Here is a 22,541-nt window from a genome sequence, read left to right as displayed (position 1 = left end):
AAAAAAAAAACAAGTATCTTCTTGAAGTCCCTCAAATTAAGGTAAAGAATAAGAACAAATCATTCTGGAAGAACGCAAAGGAAAATAGCTTTAGATACTTAAGTGACAATAGAATTTATTCTCATAATTGTTTTAATAGCTTTTGTATAATCCTCATCGCTATTATGTGATATAAAATGTATTTATCAAATCTGTAATCATTATGCCAAAAAATCTGAATTACTGTAATATTTTGTATATTGTTAAAACTGTAACTTTAATTGTAAAAAAGAAAAATTTTAAATTAAAAAAAAATTACCAACTTGGTATGGTGGTTTGTGCTATAACCCCCAGCACTCTAGAGGTTGAGGCAGGAGGACTGCCATGTTTAAAGCTAACCTGGGTTACATATCAAAACCTTGTCTCAAATAACAACAACTACAATAATAATTGCCTGAACCCCTTCTCATTATATTATTGTGCCTTTTAAAGTTTGGGTGAGTTATTTTATATGTATGGGAGTCTTTGGGATCTGTTGTTAGTCAAATATGTTGATATTTCCCTATATTCTAGGTTGGTCTGGGTAATCTCCCTGCCTTTGGCTCTCCAGTGCTGGGATAGTAGGCATGGGCCACCATGCCTAGTTAAATACACCTATTCTTGCAGGTTGTTCAAAGCCAAACCACAACTGAGTTGTTCAACTGAAAAAATAAATGTGAATGAGCAGGGCATCAACTCATGACCTGCCACTGTAGTGGGCATAAGAACTGATGTTTGTCTCTTTCATGTACTAGGACTCCGAATATTCACTAATTACCTGGGAAGGACTGTTCTGACCAAATGGAGGAGGAAGCTGGGGAGGAACCAGGGCTAGGCAGGTCGACAGCCCCCAGAGACTTCCACTTTTATCACATGGATCTGTATGACTCTGAGGATAGACTGCAGCTCTTCCCAGGAGAAAACAACAGAATTAGGAGAGAAGTGATTGAAGCTGAAATGACCAAAGAGCCAAGAGGGGCGGGGGAAGGTAAGCCTCTACAGGAGGAAGTGGATGAGCTTGTCCATTTATATGGACTTGAAGATGACCATGAGTTAGGGGAGGAGTTTGTTGATGAACACAGACTGGGGGCCTTTGGGTATCCTCCCTATGGGATGAAGAGGAGAGACCTAGCCAGGGAGCAGAGAGATTGGAGGCTTAGTGGTGAGGCAGCAGAAGCTGAGGACCTGGACTATGGAGGGCAAGTCCTAGCTGGCCAGTGCCAAACCCTTCGGGAAGCATATGGCCGTGCAAGCGAGGAATACGAATGCTACGTCATCCCAGAGGAGGAGGATGAGGAAGAGCCTGCTGATGTCTTTTGTATCACTTGCAAAACTCCAATAAGAGCTGTTGAGAAGGAATTTGATGAGCACAAGGATCATGAAGTGACACCACTCAATAAAGCATTGGAAAATGCCAAGGTAATATCTCTGTCCAGCTTCATCCAGAGAGCTTGCTTTCCTCTTAGGAAGGCAGGCAAGAAATGATTCCCAAATAACTACCACAAAACATAGAACAGACATAGCACTAACGTCTTATTTGTGCTGTTCTGTTGGACAGGATGAAATTCACAAAAACATGTACAAATTAGAACAGCAAATTATCGAGATGGAAAATTTTGCTACTCACCTGGAGGAGGTGTTCATCACTGTGGAGGTTAGAACGTGCTTGGTGACCTCATCAGACACACAAGGCTTCCATCACTATTCCTAGTGAATTTGAGAATCTGCTTCTTAGAATGTGAGGTGTTACCCTTGCCCCCTCCCCTCAGTTTTCTGTGGACCTCCCACCACCCTGGGGCATGGTCTTCATTCCCTACAGCACATCCCATATCTTACAAACCTTAGGTAAGAGAGGCTGGGTTCCCCCCATCCACCCTGTGTGTGTGTGTGTGTGTGTGTGTGTGTGTGTGTGTGTGTGTGTGTGTATACAGACCCACTTCCTGGGATCTTTCAAAGCAGGTATGTTATACACGTTTGTTGCATGAATAAATAAGGCAGAAACTTTCCAATCAAACTACCAATTGCATGTGATTTGAACTCCTTTATTCTAACAATGAGGACAGGTTCATGAGGGCTCAGGAGGGAAGGACTGGTGGAAATCTCTCAGGATTGAGGTCAAAGCTTCCAGTAACAAGCTGATTCATCATTAATGAGTTCCCTGGTCAGTTGTAATGGTGATAAGAGACAGCTAAAACAGGGAGAGAATTGCAAAATTCTGTTAGGAAAGATAGCAATGCTTTCTGTTAAGAATATTCCTGGGGAGGTGGGGCTATACCTCAGTTGGTTAAGTGCTTGCTATGCAAGCATGAGGACCTGAGTTTGATCCCTAGAACCACATAAAATGGCTGGGTGTAGTGATTCGTGCTTGTAATTCCAGTGTTGGGGAGCCAGAAACAGGAAGATCCCTGGTGTTGGACTGCTAGCCAGTCTAGCCTAATTGATGAGCTACAGGCCAGTGAGAAACCCTGTGTATGGCATGCATGCACATGCAAATACTTGCACACACATGAAATAAATAATTAATTAAATTATTCCTGGGCATCTATGATAGAGACTCCTTTGTCCTGGCTCTACCCCCCCTCCCCCAACATCTACTCCAGCATTCTTGTGAGAGCTAGGACAAAGTGGAAAGATGAAAATAGCTCTAGGTAGACAGAGTTTCATGTCTTTGATGACTCTAGTCAACATATCACATGCACTGGAATAATGGCTGGGGTCCACTGTCTTGCAGGAGAATTTTGGAAGACAAGAGCAAAACTTTGAGTCACGCTATAATGAGATCTTGGAAACACTTGCTCAAAAGTATGAAGAAAAAATTCAGGCTCTAGGGAAGAAAAAGAAAGAGAAGTTAGAAACCTTGTATGGACAGCTAGTCAGCTGTGGAGAAAACCTAGATGCCTGTAAAGAGCTGATGGAAACCATAGAGGAGATGTGTCATGAGGAGAAGGTTGAATTCTTAAAGGTCAGTGATGACACCGAAAGGAAAGAAACAAAGCCATGAACTGAAATTCCAGTTTTAGCCAGGTGGGCTAGCTTGCTCTCCCTCCTCCTGAAGATCTCAGAGTTGACTTTCATGGTCGGAATCTGCTTAATGGTAGTGGTAGAAGGTTGTCACTCTATCGCTTGCATCACTTGGTCAAGAGTAACCAAGCAGGCTGGGACACAGCTGGATCTTTCCCTCCGCCATTCCTGAGGTAGCCAGGCTTTGTTCCTCTGCCTCCTTATCCTGAAGCTGAGCAAAAACATTATCCTGAGAGTTTTGTAGCTTCCTCAGATGGCACCTCTTGAAGCTCTGGGAGAAAGTGGTCCAGATAAATAAGGCACCTTAAATTTCCCTGTAACAAGGGTAGCAGTTATAGATCTTAATGTATAGCTTCACATATATATAAAAAATTGCATTTCTCAATTGTATTAAAGTTATATACAGTCTGATCCAAGCCCCATATAGCTGGTCTGTGGGAATTTCAACCTCAGTCAGAGGTTCCATAAGATTTTGCCAGACTATGGAGCAGATATGGTGGCCACAAAATTGGGGAAGGGCCTTCAGCCTTCCAGAATCTTCCTAGATGCTGAGTATGCTCCCCACCCATTGTCCAAGCCCACAGCTGTCCCTCAAATCCCAACTGTGCCCCCTTCCTGCTCAGCTTGGGGTAAGCAATTCATGACTAGGTAAAGAGCAATATGACAGGTGCCATGAGAGCCACCAACACTGGTACCTCTTGAGCCAGCAGTCCCAAGATACCACTGTGTCTCAAATCCAGAATTCATTCTTTCACTGTTATTTGTGACTATGAAAACTTGCAGACAGCCACAATGTACTACAGCAGAGGAACTGCTATAAACAATGACGTTTCCATGCAAAGAACTGCTTGAAGTGTTTATACTCAGTGGTTCAAAGGGTCCTGTGAGGCATGGGAAGACTTACAGACTGCTGATGGAGCAGGTGGAGGAGTATGGAAAGAAATGCACGGGTATAGTGGTGGTGTTAGGGTGATTTCCCCTTTCCTAATTTCCAATAAAAATATTTACATTACGTAGTTTAAATAAACATTATTTCCTAAATCAGTTTAATATTTTTCTTTCTTTCTTCTTTTTTAGGATGCAGTAGCTATGACTGACAGGTAATAAATACTTTTTTGGTTTTTTTTTAATTTTTAAAATTTTATGTGTATGAGTATTTTGCCTGCATGCATGTAAGTGCATAAGTCCAGCGTCCACAGAGACCAGAAGAGTGCGTTGGATCCCCTGGAACTGGAGTTACGAATGGTTTTGCCACCATGTGGGTACTGGGAACTGAACTCAGGTCCTCTCTCTGCAAGAGCAGCCAGTGCTCTTAACCGGTGAACCATCTTTCCAGCCCCATTGTTTGTTCTTTGAGACAAGTTCTCTCTGCGTAGCCCTGGCTGACCTAGAACTTGTATTTAGATCATACTAGCCTAGAACTCAGAGATCTACTTGCCTCTGCCCCCAAGTGCTAGGATTAAAGGCGTGTGGCACCATGCCCAACAGATAAAAGTTTTGACCTGACATTTTTTTTTTCTGTTCCTTTTACCTCTAGACCCAGTTCCACTGAGTTAGTAGCTTTACCTTTCAGCTTCTGTGACCCTATGAGTAAAATAATACTGGCTTTGGATGTCAGTATGGGGTCATGAGGTCCCTCTGGAATTGAATCAGACACACAAGAACACAAACCCTGCCACCCATATGACCTTGGATGAGTCTAAGTCTAAAGCCCAACCTTCCCTATTTACAAACAGGGTTGGTTTCGTGAGAACGAGATCAAGTCAGTCAACATTCCAGCATGCCTTGGGAAGTAGTTCATGAGCCCCCACCCTAGGAGGAACTTTGGACAGTTGATGGCATTGGGGGTGGAGTCAGCTTTCGTTAAAGGTGTGGCAACTGGTAGCTTGACCAGTCTAGTTGATTGCCCCACACTCAGGTGTATGTGGGCAGCACAAATTGGACTGGATGGGTTATTAGAAAAAAGAAAAGACATGCAGTGGGGGAAGATAAATAGGGGGCTAATGAGGTGGGGGTGGATCTAGAAAGAGTTAGGGGAAGAATGGGAGCTGAATATATTCAAAATATATTGCATGAAATTTTCAAGGAATTAATAAATTATATATATATACATATTTTTTTTTGTCTTTTTGAGACAGAGTCTCTCTGTAGCCCCAGCTGTCCTGGAACACACTATGTAGACCAGGCTGGCCTTGAACTCACAGAGATCTGCCTGCCTCTGCCTCCCGAGTGCTGGGATTAAAGGCATGCACCACCACGCCCGGCCTAAATTATATTTTTAAAAGACAGCATACATAACATGAACATAAGGACTTAATAATGTAAGGGCTAAACAAGTTTTGGCAAAAATGGGCCTGCATTTCAATTTCTGCCTCTGTCACTTTGAGAACTTGTGACTGCCAGGGAGCAGGTACAATGAGATCTAGAGCTGTTGTAGATCTAGAACAGCAATTTGAGGGCATCTGTCTGTGTGGAGAGGGAGTCCTTAGGGTATAAATCTCAAGTACATGTTGGAATGATATGGGGTGGAGTTTCCATGGTAGCCCCTGAGAGATGCTGCAGGTGGTACAGAGCTGCATCTTATTGATGGATGAACTTCCATCTATCCTCAAGCCCAACTCCACAATTCCACTGCCCCCCCCCCGGAAGGCTCAGATTGTGATGGATGATTTCATAAGTAGTGTCCTTAAAAGGCTCCTGTGTTGAAGGCTTGGTTCTCAAAGCAGCTATGTTTAAAAGTGGGCCTTTGGGGAAATGATTGTTTTAGTAGGGCTCTAATCTCATGAATGAGAATCCTTTGATTGGTTCATAATTATTCTACACTACTGGGAGGTGGTGGAAATGAGGAGTTGAGGTCCTGTTGAAGGAAGTGAGTCACTAGGGGCTTGCCATTGAGGGGTATGTCTTTCCCTGACCCATACTTGTCTCTGTCTGCTTCTTGGTTGCCAAAAAGAAAGCAACTTTTCTCTACCCTGCTCTGCTAAGAGCAATGGAGCCAGCTGACCATGGACTGAAACTAGAAGCAAAAACAAACCTTTCTTGTCTTGTGTATTTGTCACAGTGACAAAATTTTAATACAGTGACTTTCTAGGTCTGTCACTAAATCAGAGAGTAGAAGCCAGAAGCATGTGAAGAAGTGCAAGTTTGGCAAAAGTGGCTGTATCCGTTTCTTCCTAGTGACCTAACACTATAGACAAGCCCTAGAATGAATGTCCCTCCATCCTTGCGGGCATGTCTTTTTATACTAACAGACTTGGGAAATTCCTGAAAACCAAAACAGACGTGGTAATCTCCACACAACCTGAATTTGAAGACCAGACCTTGGACTTCTCTGATGTGGAGCAGCTGATGGACTCCATCAACACTGTTCCAGGTCTGTATCCGTCCTGTGCATCTTCATAGCAGCTCAGATTTCCAGGAGTGTGTGTGTGTGTGTGTGTGTGTGTGTGTGTGTGTGTGTACATACACTAGACTTGTGCCCTGTCTAGAATGAAAGGAATGTAGATAAATATATTCCACGTTTACCTATGCTCTTCCCTGGACTGATCAAGTTCAAGTTTTGAACCTAAGGACACTTTTAAAAGCCAGGGATGAAGGGAGGTGCTGCCAGAGAAGATGGATAGAGGAAACAATGCTGCAAGCTTTCCTTCTCTGTTCTGTGTGAGGCTGGAGAGTGGGGGATGGAGGAGACAGAAGTGTTAACATAAGAGAAGAAAATAATCACCTCACTGTACCTGGACTATGAAGAAGATGGAGGGGAGAGGGCTCAATGAGTAAAGTGCTTGATGTTCAAGCATGAGGACTTGAGTGTGGATCCCCAGCACCCATGTTGAAACAATTTTTTAAAAATTTTATTTTCTGTGTATGAGTGAACTGTCTGCATGTAAGTCCACCCATTTTGTGCAATACCCACCAAGGTCAGAAGGCACTGGATTCCCCTGGAACTGGAATTATGGATGGCTGTTAGCCACCATGTGGGTACTAGAACTCGAACCCAGGTCCTCTGCAAAAGCAGCCAGTGCTCTTAACTGCTGAGCCACCTCTCTAGCCCCAAAATCACTTTCTTAAAGGCGCAACAGTACATGCTTGTAATCCCAGCCCTGGGGAGGCAGAGACAGGAGGGTCCTCTGGGCTTGCTGGCTAGCTAGTCTAGCCTAATTAGTGAACTCCAGGTTCAGTGAGAAACTGTGTCTCAAAGAATAAGGTGGTAGAGGTTGACACTTAACTTGGACATCTGGCCTCCACACACATGTACATACACATGCATTCTACATACTCACACATATATACCCATGTATACATGGAAGAAAATGGTTCTAGAATGCAGGCTGGCCACTCCAATGCTCTTTCAGTTCAACATGTGAGATGGCCATCAGACCTTGCCTTTACTCACTCTGGGTGGCAGGGACAGCAGTTCTGTGAGCCTGGCTGTTCTGTCTCTTTAGATGTCGTAGAAGAGGACTGACAATCAGCACTGGAACATGCAAACCTCACCCAGGCTGAGACTCCATGGCCAGTCCCAGCTCACAAGCTCATCTGCATTTGCCTAAGTGGAAATGGACATTCTGGTGCTCCTGGGGCTCCTGGTTGAGAGTTTGCATCCCCATACCTGTCCCCTCTGGGAAAGATGCATTGGGGATCAATGGCCCTGTAAAAGGGGCCACTCCCATCCCACACCTGCACACATGGCTTCTCATTTGCTTTCTCTCGTTTCCTTTTCTAGCTCCCTCCGCTCCTGTGATAAATCCACAGGCCCCCAATTCGGCCACAGGTTCCTCTGTCCGTGTGTGCTGGAGTTTATACTCTGATGACACTGTGGAGAGCTATCAGTTGTCCTACAGGCCAGTGCAGGACAATTCACCTGGCAAGGACCAAGTAGGTAAGTTTCCGCCACCCCTAGCACCCAGCTCTGTCATTTTAATAGTGGACCTGGGCACAGAAAAGCCACTCTACCTATTTTAAAGGTCAAATTCTTACTTTGTTTTTTCCTTCCAGAGTTTACCATGACTGTCAAAGAAACATATTGCTCAGTGACAAACCTGGAGCCAAATACCCAATATGAATTTTGGGTCATAGCTCAGAACAGGACTGGCCCCAGCCCCTCCAGTGAGCATGCAGTGTACATGACAGGTAATGGGACTACTTATTTTCAGTAGCTGGGCTTTCATTCAAGGGGACACAGTAGTTATGGGTTTATAGATGTGACAGGGCTGTCCATTTAATTCAAAAGGACAAAAAAGCCACGTGACTTTTTCCTCCCGTCTTTCATTTAATGCGCTAGATCGTGTGCCTGGTATGGCAAAGGCATTTTCTCATGGCTGGTCTCTATGGTAGATCACGCCTAGTCACGTTGACACTTGGGATCATGTCCATCCTCAACCCCATGACTATCTATCTGAAAGGGTCACCGGATTGCCCTGAGTCACTTTAGTGGGGAAGAGGAAGGTGGTTGTGATGCCTGTCCACGGCTCTGAGCAGAATGGCTGGAGATGAACCTCATGGCTGCTGTCTGTCCTTTCTCCCACACTCAGCCCCTTCTCCTCCCATTATAAAAAGCAAAGCGATAAGGAGCTGTGAAGAGGCTGTGCTGATTTGCTGGGAGTCTGGGAACTTGAATCCTGTGGACTCCTACACAGTGGAGCTGACCCCGGAAGAAACTCCAGAAACCTCGGGCGTAACTGAGTGAGTCTTGGGGGCCTCCACTGGCAGCTTAAAGCATATGGAGTCTGGGGACAAGGTCAGAATCGATGACACACGGCAGTCTTGATTAAGTTGCTTAGTGTTCCTAAGAAGCAGCTAGAATGTTATTATTGACGCAGAATGATGAACATACGTGGCAAAACTCCATGTCAGCTTTTTACAAATCCAATTAAGGACTGGGGAGGGGGCTCAGTGGGTAAGACTGCTTGCTATTGCAATCATGAAGACCTGAGTTCAGATCTGCAGCACCCACATAAAAAGATAGGTGTGACCGCTCACGTGTAACCCCAGAGCTGAGGTGGGTGAAGACAGGACTGCCAGCCTAGCTCCAGGATCAATGAGAGACCTTGCCTCAAAGGAATGAGTCAGAGAGTGAGAGGGCAGGACACATAATATCCTCCTCTGGCCTCCAAGTGCACTCATGGGTATACACAACTGCACATACACACGTGTGCATGCACTGCAGTCATACCCACACCAAGTCCAAGTAAGATTTCCCCTTGGGCCAAGTATTGTGGCACAGACTTGTAATCTCAGCCCTTGGCTATAGACTGAGACCCTGTCTCAACAAACAAACAAACAAACAAAAAAACCCAAATATTTACCTTGCAAGGGAAATACCAAGAACATGATTTTCCCAAGGTGAAGCTTTGAGAGGTGGTGGCAGGGTGATCAGGAGTTTAAGGTCATCTTCATATATATAGCAGGTCTGAGGCTAGCCTGAGCTACATAAGAATGTCTGAAAAAAAAGAGTTCTCTTTCATTTATTCACTGAGTATCAAGTATTGAGGGCCTCATGGTGTTGGGGAGCTAGAAAGATACAGTCCTTGCTCTTATGGAGCTGGAAGCCCAGGGAGGAAAACAAACAACAGACAAACCACAACACAACAGCTGCCCTGGTTGGCTTCAGTTGTCAACTTGACACACCAGGGAAGAGGGAATCTCGAGTAGGGAAATTTCCTCTATCAGATTGTTCTTTGGGCATGTCTATGAGGCATTTTCTTGATTGTTGAATGATGTGGGAGGGCCCATCCTACTAGGGGTGGTGCCACCCCTAGTCATATGGTCTATAAGAAAGCAGGTTGAAGTCAGGTATGGTGGCACACACCTTTAATCCCTGCACTCAGGAGGCTGAGGCAGGGAATCTTTGTGAGATTGAGGCCAACCTGGTCTGTTCCGGGCCAACTGGAGACCTTGTCTCAACCCATACCACACCATTCAGAGAGAGAGAGAGAGAGAGAGAGAGAGAGAGAGAGAGAGAACTAAGCACAGGCCACAGGAGGAGCAAGTCAGTAAGAAGTAATCCCCTGTGGTCTGTGCTTCAGTTCCTACCTCCAGGTTCCTGCCTTGAGTTCTTGCCCCGATTTCCCTCAGTGGTGAATTGTGACCTGGAAGTTGTAAGCTGAAATAAACCCTCTTTCCCAAGTTGCTTTTGGTCAGTGTTTTATCACAGCAATAGAAAGTTAACTAGGACAATGTGTAAAATACACAGTTCAGGGAAAGAGAAATGTAATGGAGAGAATGGCAGAGGAGGTGGGGTCACTTTTGATGGATATTTCAGTCAGGATGGAAGGACTGAACCTAAGAGGGGAAAGAGTGAGCTGGGTGCTCCTGCAGGAGGAAAAGAGCTTCCTGGGCATGATCTTGAGACAGGAGTGAGCTGCATGTGCCACAGGAACTAGGGACCAATGTGGCTGGAAATAGAGGATGACAGAGATGGGCACAAGGAACAAAGACTGCAACGTGCAATGTATAAAGAGTACTGTCTGCTGCAGAAGGTTGTCTGAAGGCTTGTCCCTCCCTGGCTGTCCAAGAGTGGGAGGCCTCCACAAGTAGATGAGGACTGGACTCAGTGGCCACCAAGGCCTGTAGGTTCCATGAATCTACAATAAGGCATCATGGCTTATACCCAGACTGTTTCTCTGGTTTACAGACAAGCAGCTTTAAAGCTGGGAGATCAGGAATCATCCAGTCAGGCAGCCCAGTACCCACCACAGAGTCGAGGGTAGCCCTGCTGTGGAGTGTGGGGATGCACTGAACTGGATTGAGAGAATGGAGGAGGGCTTTGGGGATGGCTGTTACAGAAGCAAATTCTAATGCTGGTTTTAGAGCCTGGCCATCTGTCCTCTCCATCTGTTCTTGGTGGAAGCTAGGAGCCCACTGCCATATCAAAGCTAACCTAGGTTTTGTTCTTCTAAAGGTATCAGAAGTCAAGGAAGGGGTCCAGTGGCTCTGCCATCATAGTGGTTCAAGTTCCTTTTGAAATTTAGAAGCACTGGAGACCTGGGACTAACCCATAATGATGGGTTCCTTAGTGACCTGAGTGATCTAAGGTGGTACTCACTCTCCCAGAGCAAACGGAATCACATGTCCCATCATGGAAGGAAAGGCAGAACTTCACAGGCTGTGGTTCCTTCCTCCCTCTCCCACTCATCCCACACCAACTCCCCCTCTGTCTCCAGCTCCTACTTTCCTTGTTCTTTTTGCCACAGGACCTTTGCACACACTACTTCTTTTGTACAGGAGTCTCCACTATCCCTCTTTCACCCAGTCACCTCCTAGTCACTCTTCAGAAATCAATGTAAAAGTCACCACCATCCTTACACACTGTAGCACACTGTGGCTTGTCATGACCACCATGGTGATGTCTTGAGAAATGCCTAGCTTCTCATCCAGACTGCCGGCTCCACAGGAACAGGGACTATGGTCAGTTTCCCTCAGGGCATCTCTATTGAATGAATATGGGAAAGTGCCCCTCTGGCCCAGAGCTGCAGCCTTAAGTATGTAGCCCGTCTTGTCTATGTAAAGTGTCATATCTGTAAATAGGCACTGTCCAGAAGACTTCTGTTGTCCCCTGGCCTGAAATGGACTTGGCAGTCACAGGAATCCAAATGGTCCTAACTGTGGGCTTATATTCCTGTACAAGCCAATAGAAATGAATTGGATTATTTTCTGAGGCAGCTGTCCTTAGCAGTGGACTTGCATGAACCCTCTTCAGCTCTGTCAGAGTCAACTGGTTATAGACACTCACTGAAAGGATTCTATGGGCCAGGAATGTACTATAGTTAGTGGCACACAGCCTTGCCCTCAAAGAGGTTATGTCCCTAACAGTGAGTGGGAGACATAGTGCGCACACTCCACAACTCTGTAGTAGGCATGAGTTAAGCATAGTGCTAGATGCCTGAGAAACCTGAGTGAGGAGCTTGGAAGGGAGACAGCTACACCAGAGCAGCAAGCAAGAAGGAAAAGTAGGCTACAGGCTGTGGGAGGCCCACAGAGGGAGCCATCACTCCTGGCTATGTTGCTGAAGGTCAGGGACAGTGGGTGTGAGAAGGACGGTTGGTGCCTGGGCCTACACTGACTGTGGCTCTGCTTCCTTGACCAGGTCTGTTGTGGGCATCCCAACCTGTGAGTCCCTGATACAGCTGCAGCCCAGACACAGCTACACAATCTACGTTCGAGCCCTCAATGTTGGGGGCACCAGTGCCAGAAGCAAGCCCGCTATGGTCCACACCACAGGTCTGTGTCTCAGCCATACATGAGACTCAAAGTGGCCACTTTGTGGCAGACTCAGTGCTGCTAAGACTTCACCAGAAAACCTAACTGTACACAGATATGGACAGGTGGCAAGTCAGGCCTGGAAGGGACTCAAGGGCCATCAAAGCCCTTGCTCTCATTTTACAGATGAAGAGGCTAAAGGCCCAGGTCACACAGAACTGGGTTGGCATTAGAATTCAAGTGGACCAGAAGCTGCCACTGATCTGGGTGGCATAGATACTTTTTAGCCCACAACTTTTTGTTTTGCTTTTTTGAGACAAGATCTTATTAAGTAGCATGGGCCAATCTGGAACTCACTTTGTCATCAGGCTGACCTTGAACTCAGGGCAATCCTCTTGCCTCAGTCTCTCAAGTGCTGGGGATTACAGGTGTGAGCCGCCATACCTGGCTTAGAATAGGGCTGTTTCAACATTCCCAAGAACTGCCAGTGGTCATGACCACCTTCCTGTTCCTACTGTCAGCTCACGTAGCTCTCCGACTGGAAGCTGACCTTGTCCTACTGCCCAGCCTCCTCCTTACCCTGTCTGGCTGTTCTGGGGACTTACATCCCATACCTGCCATCATTGTGTCAGAGAACTGGACATTCCAGGTCCAAGTCCTGAGTGAGCAGAGACCTCTAGAGAAACGTCCATCCCCTATACAGCTGTGTAATCTGAGCTTTACTGAAGTGTCCAGGAGCTTCACAGAGAAAACCAGCTCAGACCAGCTGAGTGGGTGGCCTCCAGGTGAGCAGCAGAGGCAAGGGACAGGCCAGTGTTCTGGGGACAACAGTCTCTTTACTGAGCTCTTTCACAGAGACACACTGTGCCTTTTATCCCCTCTTTCCAGTGGCAGAAGGAGAGGTGTATGAGTAACTCACATTTATATTCCTTCCACACAGATGGGAAAATCAAGTTTGGCAGCCACCTAAGGTCTAAGAACTGGACAGGACTGCTGCCAGGATCAGAACTCGGAGTTTCCTTTTCTTTTGTTCTGGGGCCTTCCTTCACTTGTCTGGCACTTCTAATTTTCTGTGCTGACTTGGTGTTTTGAAATGTCAGATTCTTGCTGTTTCAAAAACAAAACAAAACAAAAAAGAAAGCAAAGGTACAGCCAGCTCTTTTCTTTCTTTTCTACAATTTTTAAATTTTTGTTTTTATTAAATTTTGTTGTATTTCATACAGAATATCTCAAACAATCTGAATCACCTTTATAGCCCCATCCCTGCCAGCACCCTCCCATAGCCTCCCCCTCCACTGGAAACCAAATACTCTGTTCTGGGTGTTAAGGCCCACTGTATCAAGTCAGTGTCCCCAGGCGTTCCCCAGTGCAAGTCCATCCACTTGTGGTCTAGTCAGATCCCTCTCATCTATCTATCCAAACACCTATTGTTTTCTTTCTTTTTTATTTATTTATTTTTTATTTTACATGTATGCATGTATTGCCTGCATGTAGGTAAGTGCATCCGTGTCATGCAATGCCCATGGAAGACAGAAGAGACCGGCAGATCCCCTGGAACTGGAGTTACAGACAGTTGTTAGCTGCCATGCTAACATGGGTGCTGGGGTTCAAACCCAGGTCTTCTGAAAGAACAGTGTTCTTAACCACTGAGCCATCTCTCCAGCCCCTTTCTTTTTTTTTTTTTTTTTTTTTAACAGAGCATAGGGTGGGGGTTTATTTACAGGAGTGGGCACTCACATTTACAGCTGCACTGGAAATTCAACACTCAAATATAGATCCTGTGACTTCCTGACAGCTGTAGAAAATGATGAGAGAGGGGGCCTCATGGCATTCTCAGCTTATATATCCTTAGCCCCTCCTCCACATGCAGCTAAGGTCGACTGATTGGGTAGGAGGGCTAACTGACTCCCCCCTCGACTCCTTAATGAGTGTCGGAAGGAGGTGTGACTATAGCTTGCCAGCATAGTGGAGTAATCTCCAGTACTCCACCCCTTCCTCCAGCTCTTACATTCTTTCAGCCAAACTCTTCTGCAAAAGTTCCTGAACCCTGGAGAGGGGTGACAGGTATGGGATGATCTTCCTCCTATTGTGGCAAGGGCACTGAACTTTCAGGTTTCCCATGGGCTGTTGGCCCATTTCAGTGGGATTCCATCTATACCACGTTGGAGGCCAGATCCAGGTGTTCTCAGGCAGTCTGCTGAGTTCTCAGCCCCTATGCCAGAGGGAGGCCAGGTCTGCTGAGATCTTTCTTTTCTAAACAAGGCATTGAACCTTGGCTGATACATAGCACTCAGGAGGTTGAGACAAGAGGATTATTACAAGCTTGGATTACATAGTGAGTTCTAGGTGAGACTGGTCTACAGTATGTCACCCAGTCTGAAAACAACAAAAACAAATTCCCTAAATTTTGTAAGGTTAGAAATTCTTACTCAGTTGTAGACATTCATAGCCTACAAGCTAAAAGCATGGCCTCTGGAACCAGAGACAAGTCATTCGATCTGAGTTCTATCATTTGCCAGCCTGTTTTATTTTAACCACCTGTGCCTCAGTTTCCTCATCTGCAAAGTGGAAATAGCAACCTTGATTCTAGGTATAACCATAAGGACTGAAGGACATAAGACATGCAAACTATACTGTGTAGCTTGGCACTAACCACACAAGTCCTGCCCTATGCAGAGTAACTGCCATTCCTATTCACAGGTCGGTAATGGGGGGAGGTAACAGGGGGACCACAAGTCGGTAATGACTCTCCCAGGGGCAGGCTTCTGTGTATCCCACAGGATGAAGCCCATGTGTTTGGGTAGTGACCCAAGGCCATGTGGGAAAATCATGAAATGACCGGCTGGGGGCTTCCAGATGTTCCTTCCCTCCACAGGCAGCTACTTTCACCTGAACAAGGACACCTGCCATCCCTGGCTGACTATTTCTGAAGATGAGTTTACAGTGGTTCGAAGTGAAAAGAAAACTCTCAAAAGGGAGCCACCACCTGGCAAGGCCCAGTTTACCAGGTATTTGATTGATCACTCCCTGGAACATTCTGGGAACTTACCTAATGCTGCTGCCATTCAGAAGAAATTAGATTATGGAAAACAGATACAGGTGGTGGGGAAGAGACCCAAGGAAGGGGAGAGAGGAACCAGAGGACTGTGGTGGCCCCTGCACAGGGCAGGTCCCAGTCTATTGGGATATGAAATGTGACCAGGCTGTCAGATCACTTAAGGACAGAGACAAGGCACAGAGCACTTTCTCCTGTTACCAGGTTAAGGTTTCTCCTAAGATCTTATATTCTTGAGTCAAGAGACACAGAGGTGTAGGTGGAGGTTGATTTGGCAAAGCGAAACAGAGCATGTACTCCAAAGAGTTGGAGGGAGCTGTCCTGGAGACCATGGTAGCTGCACAGCAGGTTCTGTTGTGTATGTTTTAAAGATTTCTGAATGTTTATGAGGTAGGTGGCATATTCATAATGTAAGGTGACCCTTTTTCCTCCCAAATTGTAGTCAACTGAATCTCTCTTTTAAGAGCATTTCCTCCCATGATCCTCTAGAAAAGCCAAAAGAGATCAAAATCACAATGCAAGTGGTACATGATGTCAGGCCTTTGGAGGATGCATACCCTTCACTAGTGTGCATGTGCAGCATGTGTGGCAGCTGAAACAACCTAACCGGAGCTTCAAGGATGCTTAACCATGCGGGGCATTCTGACCACCAGGAAACTACAACCAAGTCACATCTGCACGTCTCCCTGGTTGCCTCAGAGCTAGCAGCTTGTCTTCCCCATTTTACTCCCTCAGACAAAAACTCCCCAGGGAGCACTAGTAGTTGAGTGGGCTGATCCTAAAGTGATGTAGAAAACTGTGTGCACTTACATAGGACCTGGGGGTGAGGCTTACCAAAGACGCTGTCTGTCTGTCCAGCTCTCTAGCTCCTTCTAGAACTCAGTACTTCATGTTGACCTATTTATTTATATCATCCTTTCTCCAAGGTGATAGAAAAAGCTTAAAATAAAGAAAATATGTAATAGTGAAAGAAAAATAAAAATAGAAGAAAAAGGGAAGATTAACTTCAAAGGCTGAATGAATTGCCAAGATTAAACAGCAAACATGGCCTCTCAACTTCTTGGTAGTCAGGGCAAAAGAGTCCTTGGCTAATTTTAGAGTTCAGAGAATCTTCTAAGGAAGAAAAGGGGCTCTCCCATTGTTAGCAGTAGCTCGAGACGCAGCTCCCAAGCCATCAGCGCTAGCAGCCTGAGGAGGACTCTATTTGAGTGAGGTTCAGATCAGGGACAAGAATTTCAAGATGAGTCGGTATGAAGTAAAGTTGGAGTTAAAAAAAAAAAACTTAATGGGCTAGGAGTGGTGGTGGCCATTAGTCCCAACACTTGGGAGAGAGAAGCAGCTGGGGCTACAGGGACACCCTGTCTCAACAAATAAACAAACAACAAAAAAGTGCTCTCTAGGCCAAGTGCTTTGAATACATACAAAGAAACCAGGAAAAGTCTATGTTTACAAAACTTCAAGTAGTTTAGTGTACCTGTGGTATAGGCCTGCACTGGGAAGATAGATAAAGCTTAGTGCCAAAGAGTTTGGAATTTTATTCTTTGGATGGTATTTAGATAGTAGAAATTATGGGAGAACTTTAAACAGGAGATGTCCTCATCAGATTTATACTTCAGAAAGAGCAGTGGATGGTGAGGATAAAGATGGGGAGGGGCAAAGAAAGGCAGATAGGACCCAAGGAGGCCCATGTAAGTCAGCAGCAGGGTGGACAAGAGGAGCCCATGCATTCACCATATGTTTAGTCCAGAAACCCAATACAGGCTGTGGCTAACTGTTGCCAGGGCAATAGAGGGGGAGGATTCAGGGATTGTACCTTCATTGCTGTGTCTACACAGTACTCCCAAAGTGCTTGCTTGATGTGTTCAGTCCTTTACATGGATTATCTCATTCAATCATCATGACAATTTTTCTAGATCCTGACACTTTCATTTGACAGATGAGAAAACTGAGGTACAGAGGAATAACCTGTCCAAGGGCACACTGTTAAGCATTTGGGTTAAACTAGAAGCTGAGTTTCTGTCTATTGCCTTATTCCTGTTACCTGCCTTGGATTTTTAAGTAGTGACTTCTGTGTATGTGTGTTGGTGTGCATGTGCACACACATGTGTGTGTGCCAGAGGACGACCTCAGGTGTCGTTTCTCGGGAGCTGTACACCTTATTTTTGAGACAGGATCTCTCACTTGCCTGGAACTCACCTAATAGGCTAGGTGAACTAACTGGTCAGTGAGCCTGAGAGGTCTGCCCTTCTCTACCTTCCAAGTGCTGGGATTACAAGTACATGCCACCACACTCAGCTTTACTTTTTACATAGGCTCTAGGACTGGAACTCGGGTTCTCAAGTTCATAAGGCAACCTATCTCCCCAGCCCTTGAGCAGTGATTCTTTCAACTGAAATAAAGATCTGAGAGGTACATGCTATACCTCAAACACAAACTAGCAGGTGAAAAGTGTGGGAACATGGTTTTCATTTGAGACATCATGAATTTGTACTAGGTGGAGATGTGGGTCTGGATCCTGGATGGAGGGGTAACTAACATGCAGCCTCCTTCCTAAAGCTTTGCTTGGGCACTCAGAACTTGAGGCTTTAAGAGTAGAAAGGAATATTTAATGATCGCTGAACAAATCTTTCCAGTAATGCTGGAGGTTGCTCAAGGTTTGACTAACATAGGAATCTTCTGACTGACACAAAATATTCACTTTGGAGTCACTGATGTTGTACATCAAAATGTCCGTCTGAGCTGTCAGTAATGGTTCCTAGTGCCGGACACAGATTTTGATGATTGGTGAGAAATGTGTGATATTGCTCCTGGATCAACCAATGAATTCTTTTTTTTTTTTTTTTTTTTTTTTTTTTTTTTTTGTCTTTTTGAGACAGGGTCTCTCCGTAGCCCCAGCTGTCCTGGAACTCAGGCTGGCCTTAAACTCACAGAGATCTGCCTGCGTCTGACTCCCAAGTGCTGGGATTAAAGGTGTGCGCCACCATGCCCGGCAACCAATGAATTCTTTTACAAAATTTTCTACATTAATATTATTAGTGTGTGTGAGTGATGTGTGTTCATGAGTGCTGGCACATGTGCCACAGCACATGTGTGGGAGTCAGAGGACAACACTGTGGAGTCAATTCTCTCCTTCTGCCTTTATGTGGGATATGGGGTCAAATACAAGTTCTCAGGTTTGCATGGCAAGCACTTTTATGCCAGCCCAACCCCTCAAGTTTTGTCATCCCTAGCATAAAAATTACCTCAGAGAGCCAGGCATGTTGGCGCACTTTTAGATCAAGGCCAGCCTGGTCTACATAGAGAGTTCCAGATCAGCTGGGGCTACAGGGAGACCCTGTCTCAAAAAGACAGAAAAAAAAAAAGTTACCTCAGAGATCCTCCATCTTCATTTTGTACCAAACCCAAGTGCTGCCCAGTCATGAACTTCAAATGTATTGATATGTGCTATGTTTTAAGTTTTCAATCCTCCCACCTTTTAATGAATAAGCATTTATTATTAGAAAAATCTTAGCCAATTTTAAAAGGCAACATTACCTATCCTATGGGTTTTAGTGTTACTCCTTCCCATTTCCAGGCAATGTAATATTCATCTTCTAGTCATCAGCATCAGCCATGCTTGGGGCATCCTACATTTAGTATGTTCCCCTCCTTTTTGATGGAACCCAGGGTCTTGTGCATGCTAGACAAACACTATACCACTTCACCCCAGCCCATGCATCTATGTTCTAAAATCAGGTGTGTTGCTGTCATGGGAAGTCTAATTCCAGTACGAGGACGCCATTACTGGGAGGTTGAAGTAGATGAGTGTTTGGACTACACTGTTGGTGTGGCCTTTGACGATGTCCCTAAACAGGAAGATCTGGGAGCAAACTGCATGTCCTGGTGCATGAGGCACACATTTACCTCAGCAAGGTAAAATCAATCCGAACCCAAAGAAAAGATCTGAAAGATACAAGTGGGAGGTTTCGCTAATAGTAATTAAGGCACGCACTCTTGCTTACAAAATGTTCTCAGGTACCTCAAAGGTTGTCAGCAATTTTAAGATGAGAACAGCTGAAGTTCTCTGTTCTCTAGGTGCCAACACTGTCCTACACTTATACAGCATGATCTGATTTGCTGTTCTCAACTGTATTGCTCCACATAAAAAGTAAGGTCACCCCTCATAGCAGCTGGATAATCCATCCACTATGGATTCAGAGCTTAGTGTCAAACCCAGGCAGTCTGATTCCACAAGTGCCATTCTTAATCACGGACTGATTTTTTTTTTTTTTAATTTATGCTCAGTTCACTGTTATTAAGCAGTCACAGCTTGCTCTGGAAGCCCAATTCCATCTTTTCAAGTCAATGTGGGTAAGAGACCATGTAACTAAGGCTGCTGAGCACTGTGTGGACTGGTTCTGCATGGGTGGCCCCACACGGCTGGGGGGAATCCCATGGAGCCCTGGCTAATGCACATTTTGAGACTTTCAAGGCCAAAGTGACCTTTCCTTGCTTGAAAAAGTGTGCAATAAGGCACACAACCAACAATCCCCCTCCAACACCTCCCCCCGCCTTTTCCAGCACCTCTTGTAAGAGGCAGCTTATGACACTTCATGGCTTGAAGCCTGCTAATGTCCCTCCTGTGTTCTTTGCCTATGATCTTCCATCATGATTATTTAAAACCTTATTGGTCATGTCCAAGCACAAAGGGAAGGCCAGCTTTCCCCAGATTCAGAGTAGACTAGACTCTGCTGACCCTCAGAACCACTTTAGGGATGCATGAATTGCTCTATATGGAGCTGGGGTGGGGATGGTAACAAGGCCTCCTGTGGACCTATATTTTTGGTTCATGGTCTTAAGAGTCCATTGGTGGAAAGAGGTAAAGAAGAAGGACTCATTTGGCTTCTGGTAGCTGGTTAGGAGAGGAAGCTGAACAGAGATGAGCTGAGATAAAGACAGGGTGACATTTAGGTGGTTTTCCAAGTGTTGGTCTTGGGAGTCTGAGCCAACATGCTGATCATCACAACTCTTCAGATGTCTGTGTGTCCTGTGGCTAGTTATAATTTTGGCCACTTTCCATAGCACATAGAATACAGCATGAAAAGGGTGCTAACGCTTAACAGTGACTGTGACACCCTGTTTAAAGTCTAAGAACTGTAATCCACGGGCTCCTTGCACACCTTTTAAACCAAAAGGCCCATTTTTCACAAGCGACCTCAGACTTCCTGCTCAAATCTTTATTACAAACAACCTATATACTTTTTTCAAATGTTTCCTATCCTGTGCTAGTTTTGATAAATTCACGGTTCTGTTACAAGGTTTTTAGGTAAATAGTTTGTTCAAGAACAAAGTTTGAAACTGTTTTTTAGGACAAATGTTAGAAGAGAAATAGTATAGTTTTGGAAATGATGTTACTTGGTAGTCATCTATCATGAGAAAATGGCAAAATTGTAGGAGTATGAGTGAAATTAATATGAAATATTATAAATAGCTCTTCTAAAGCTTTGTTGTATCAACATTTAATTTTCAGGCATAAGTATGAATTTCTGCACAGCAAGACAACTCCAGATATCAGAGTAACAGTTGCTCCAAAGAAGATTGGCATCCTGTTAGACTATGAAAATTCTAAGCTGTCATTCTTCAATGTGGACATTTCTCAGCACCTGTACACATTCAGCTGTCAGCTCCACCAATTTGTGCATCCCTGTTTTTCTTTGGAAAAGCCTGGGTGTCTAAAGATACACAATGGCATTTCAATGCCAAAGCATGTCACTTTCTTTTAGACCCTTCTGATGTTGTTTCCAGTCTCTCTGCTGCCCCTCTCTCTTAGCCACCCTTTCCTCAGCTGGCTGAACTTGGTAAGTGGTACAAGCTTCCTGCACCCAGCATTTTCATCTGGAAGACTGCTGTGCTGCGCCATGTCACCTGATGCAGACTTGTGCGCAGTTCCTTGGGTGACGTCAGTGTAAGCCATTACCAGGCAGAACTGTAAACGAGGAGTCAGACCCATTGAATTCAAAGGGCTCTCATGGAGTCAAACTGCACTTGTCTGTCGGTGGATATGTAAAGTATCTGGGATCCCCTAAGCCTACAGAATCAGGGAGAAGGACGTCTTAATGGTTTCAGCAGCTCCTATGCATTTGTGACATTTCACTGTTCATCAAGAACAGACTTCAGAAGGCAAGAAGCTCTCTGCAGAGAAACAGGAAAGCTATGTGCCCATATCAGTGCCTCTACCATAGTGCTTCCTAATGGCTGGCAGCAGCACAGCAGGGTTCCTCCCAGTGTATACTCTTTCGGACACCCTGTCCTCCCCTTGGTAATTCTGATACCACTTTGTAATTCTGGAATTACCTCTAGGATGTCTAATTTCATGGAGAAGAGATAGGGTCACCTATAACTTGACCTTGGAGCTAATGCATTAACAGGTGCACAACAACCCCATGCTGAGCAATGAGTATCTGCATTCAGCCACTGCTCTTTGGCCTCCTCACTGCCTTGTTTGGAACTACGCCAGGGTTCTTTCAAAACTCTAACAAAGGACATAGGGCAAAGGAAGAAGAAAACTTAAAAGGAGGCTTATAAAGGAACAGAAGGGCATCTGTGGCTCCATGGAACACTGCTTACTGCCACACCCACACATGCAACCTCCATGTGGATGGGGTGCTTCCCTTGTGTGTGCTGAGGAAGGGCTGGAACAAAGAACATGAGCTTCAACTGTTTCTAGGAACTGTCTTGAAATGTAAAGAGCCAGAGTTAAAACCAAGAGCCTGGTTTCACTGCTATTTTGTAGCTACTTTGCCTTAGAACCTTCTAGGCTCTTTGCTTCCCTTCAAAGGAAAAATAGTATGTATCTCACAAAGTTGTAACAAATGGCATATAGTAGATTTACAGTTTTTCAAAGTAACTACCCTCCAAAGCTGGGCCTCTGGAAAGAACAGACTCTAGCCAGCAGCTCCAGGGTATCCTGCCTCATCCTCTCCATGCATTTGGTGACCTCAGTGCCTGGTTCCATCAGCTGCATTCCTGCTTCACATTTCCAACTGCCACTTAAGCTCTGAGCACAGAGAACTGTCAAAGCTTAGGGGTCCACCTGCAGAGCAAGAACCCCACTTGTGAAACAGCAGACAGTTGAGTACCACATCCCCTGATGCCTCTCACAACACAGGTATGCCTTATTCTCATCACTCAGGGTTTTGCTAAAGGGAAACACCCTTCTCTTTAGAAATTTGTTTTCTAGTACACTTATATTCGGACAGGTCAACAACCA

General features: G+C 45.2%; 1 protein-coding gene and 1 long non-coding RNA gene across 5 annotated transcripts in view; one reads left to right on the top strand and one right to left on the bottom strand.

Annotated features, from left to right (window-relative positions):
* Positions 1-819: 819 nt before the first annotated feature.
* On the top strand, positions 820-22,190 carry Fsd2 (fibronectin type III and SPRY domain containing 2). Of its 3 annotated transcripts, XM_008833027.3 has the most exons (13): positions 820-971; positions 1,056-1,437; positions 1,577-1,672; positions 2,750-2,980; positions 4,117-4,139; positions 6,291-6,412; positions 7,763-7,918; positions 8,035-8,169; positions 8,571-8,721; positions 12,125-12,258; positions 15,113-15,245; positions 19,028-19,204; positions 20,802-22,190. In XM_008833027.3, the coding sequence occupies exons 1-13, from the start codon at positions 820-822 to the stop codon at positions 21,052-21,054; spliced, it is 2,145 nt and encodes a 714-aa protein (XP_008831249.1). In that variant the 3' UTR covers positions 21,055-22,190. The 3 variants fall into 3 exon arrangements, with proteins under 3 accessions (XP_008831249.1, XP_008831248.1, XP_008831251.1); XM_008833026.3 differs by having other exon boundaries at positions 820-1,437; XM_008833029.3 differs by lacking the exon at positions 8,035-8,169 and having other exon boundaries at positions 820-1,437.
* Positions 2,046-22,541, bottom strand: part of LOC103734130 — a 28,767-nt gene continuing 8,271 nt past the window's right edge. The window contains exon 4 of one of the 2 annotated variants that reach the window (XR_003849525.1): positions 2,046-2,206. This is a non-coding gene — a long non-coding RNA (uncharacterized LOC103734130). The remainder of the gene's footprint in view (positions 2,207-22,541) is intronic. The other variant, XR_003849523.1, reaches the window with a different exon arrangement.

This window comes from Nannospalax galili, unplaced genomic scaffold (genome assembly GCF_000622305.1).
Source record: "Nannospalax galili isolate Female #2095 unplaced genomic scaffold, S.galili_v1.0 scaffold2316, whole genome shotgun sequence".
Lineage (NCBI taxonomy): Eukaryota > Metazoa > Chordata > Mammalia > Rodentia > Spalacidae > Nannospalax > Nannospalax galili.
The sequence above is the reverse complement of the archived record's forward strand: the minus strand, read 5'-3'. Positions and strand labels throughout refer to the sequence as shown.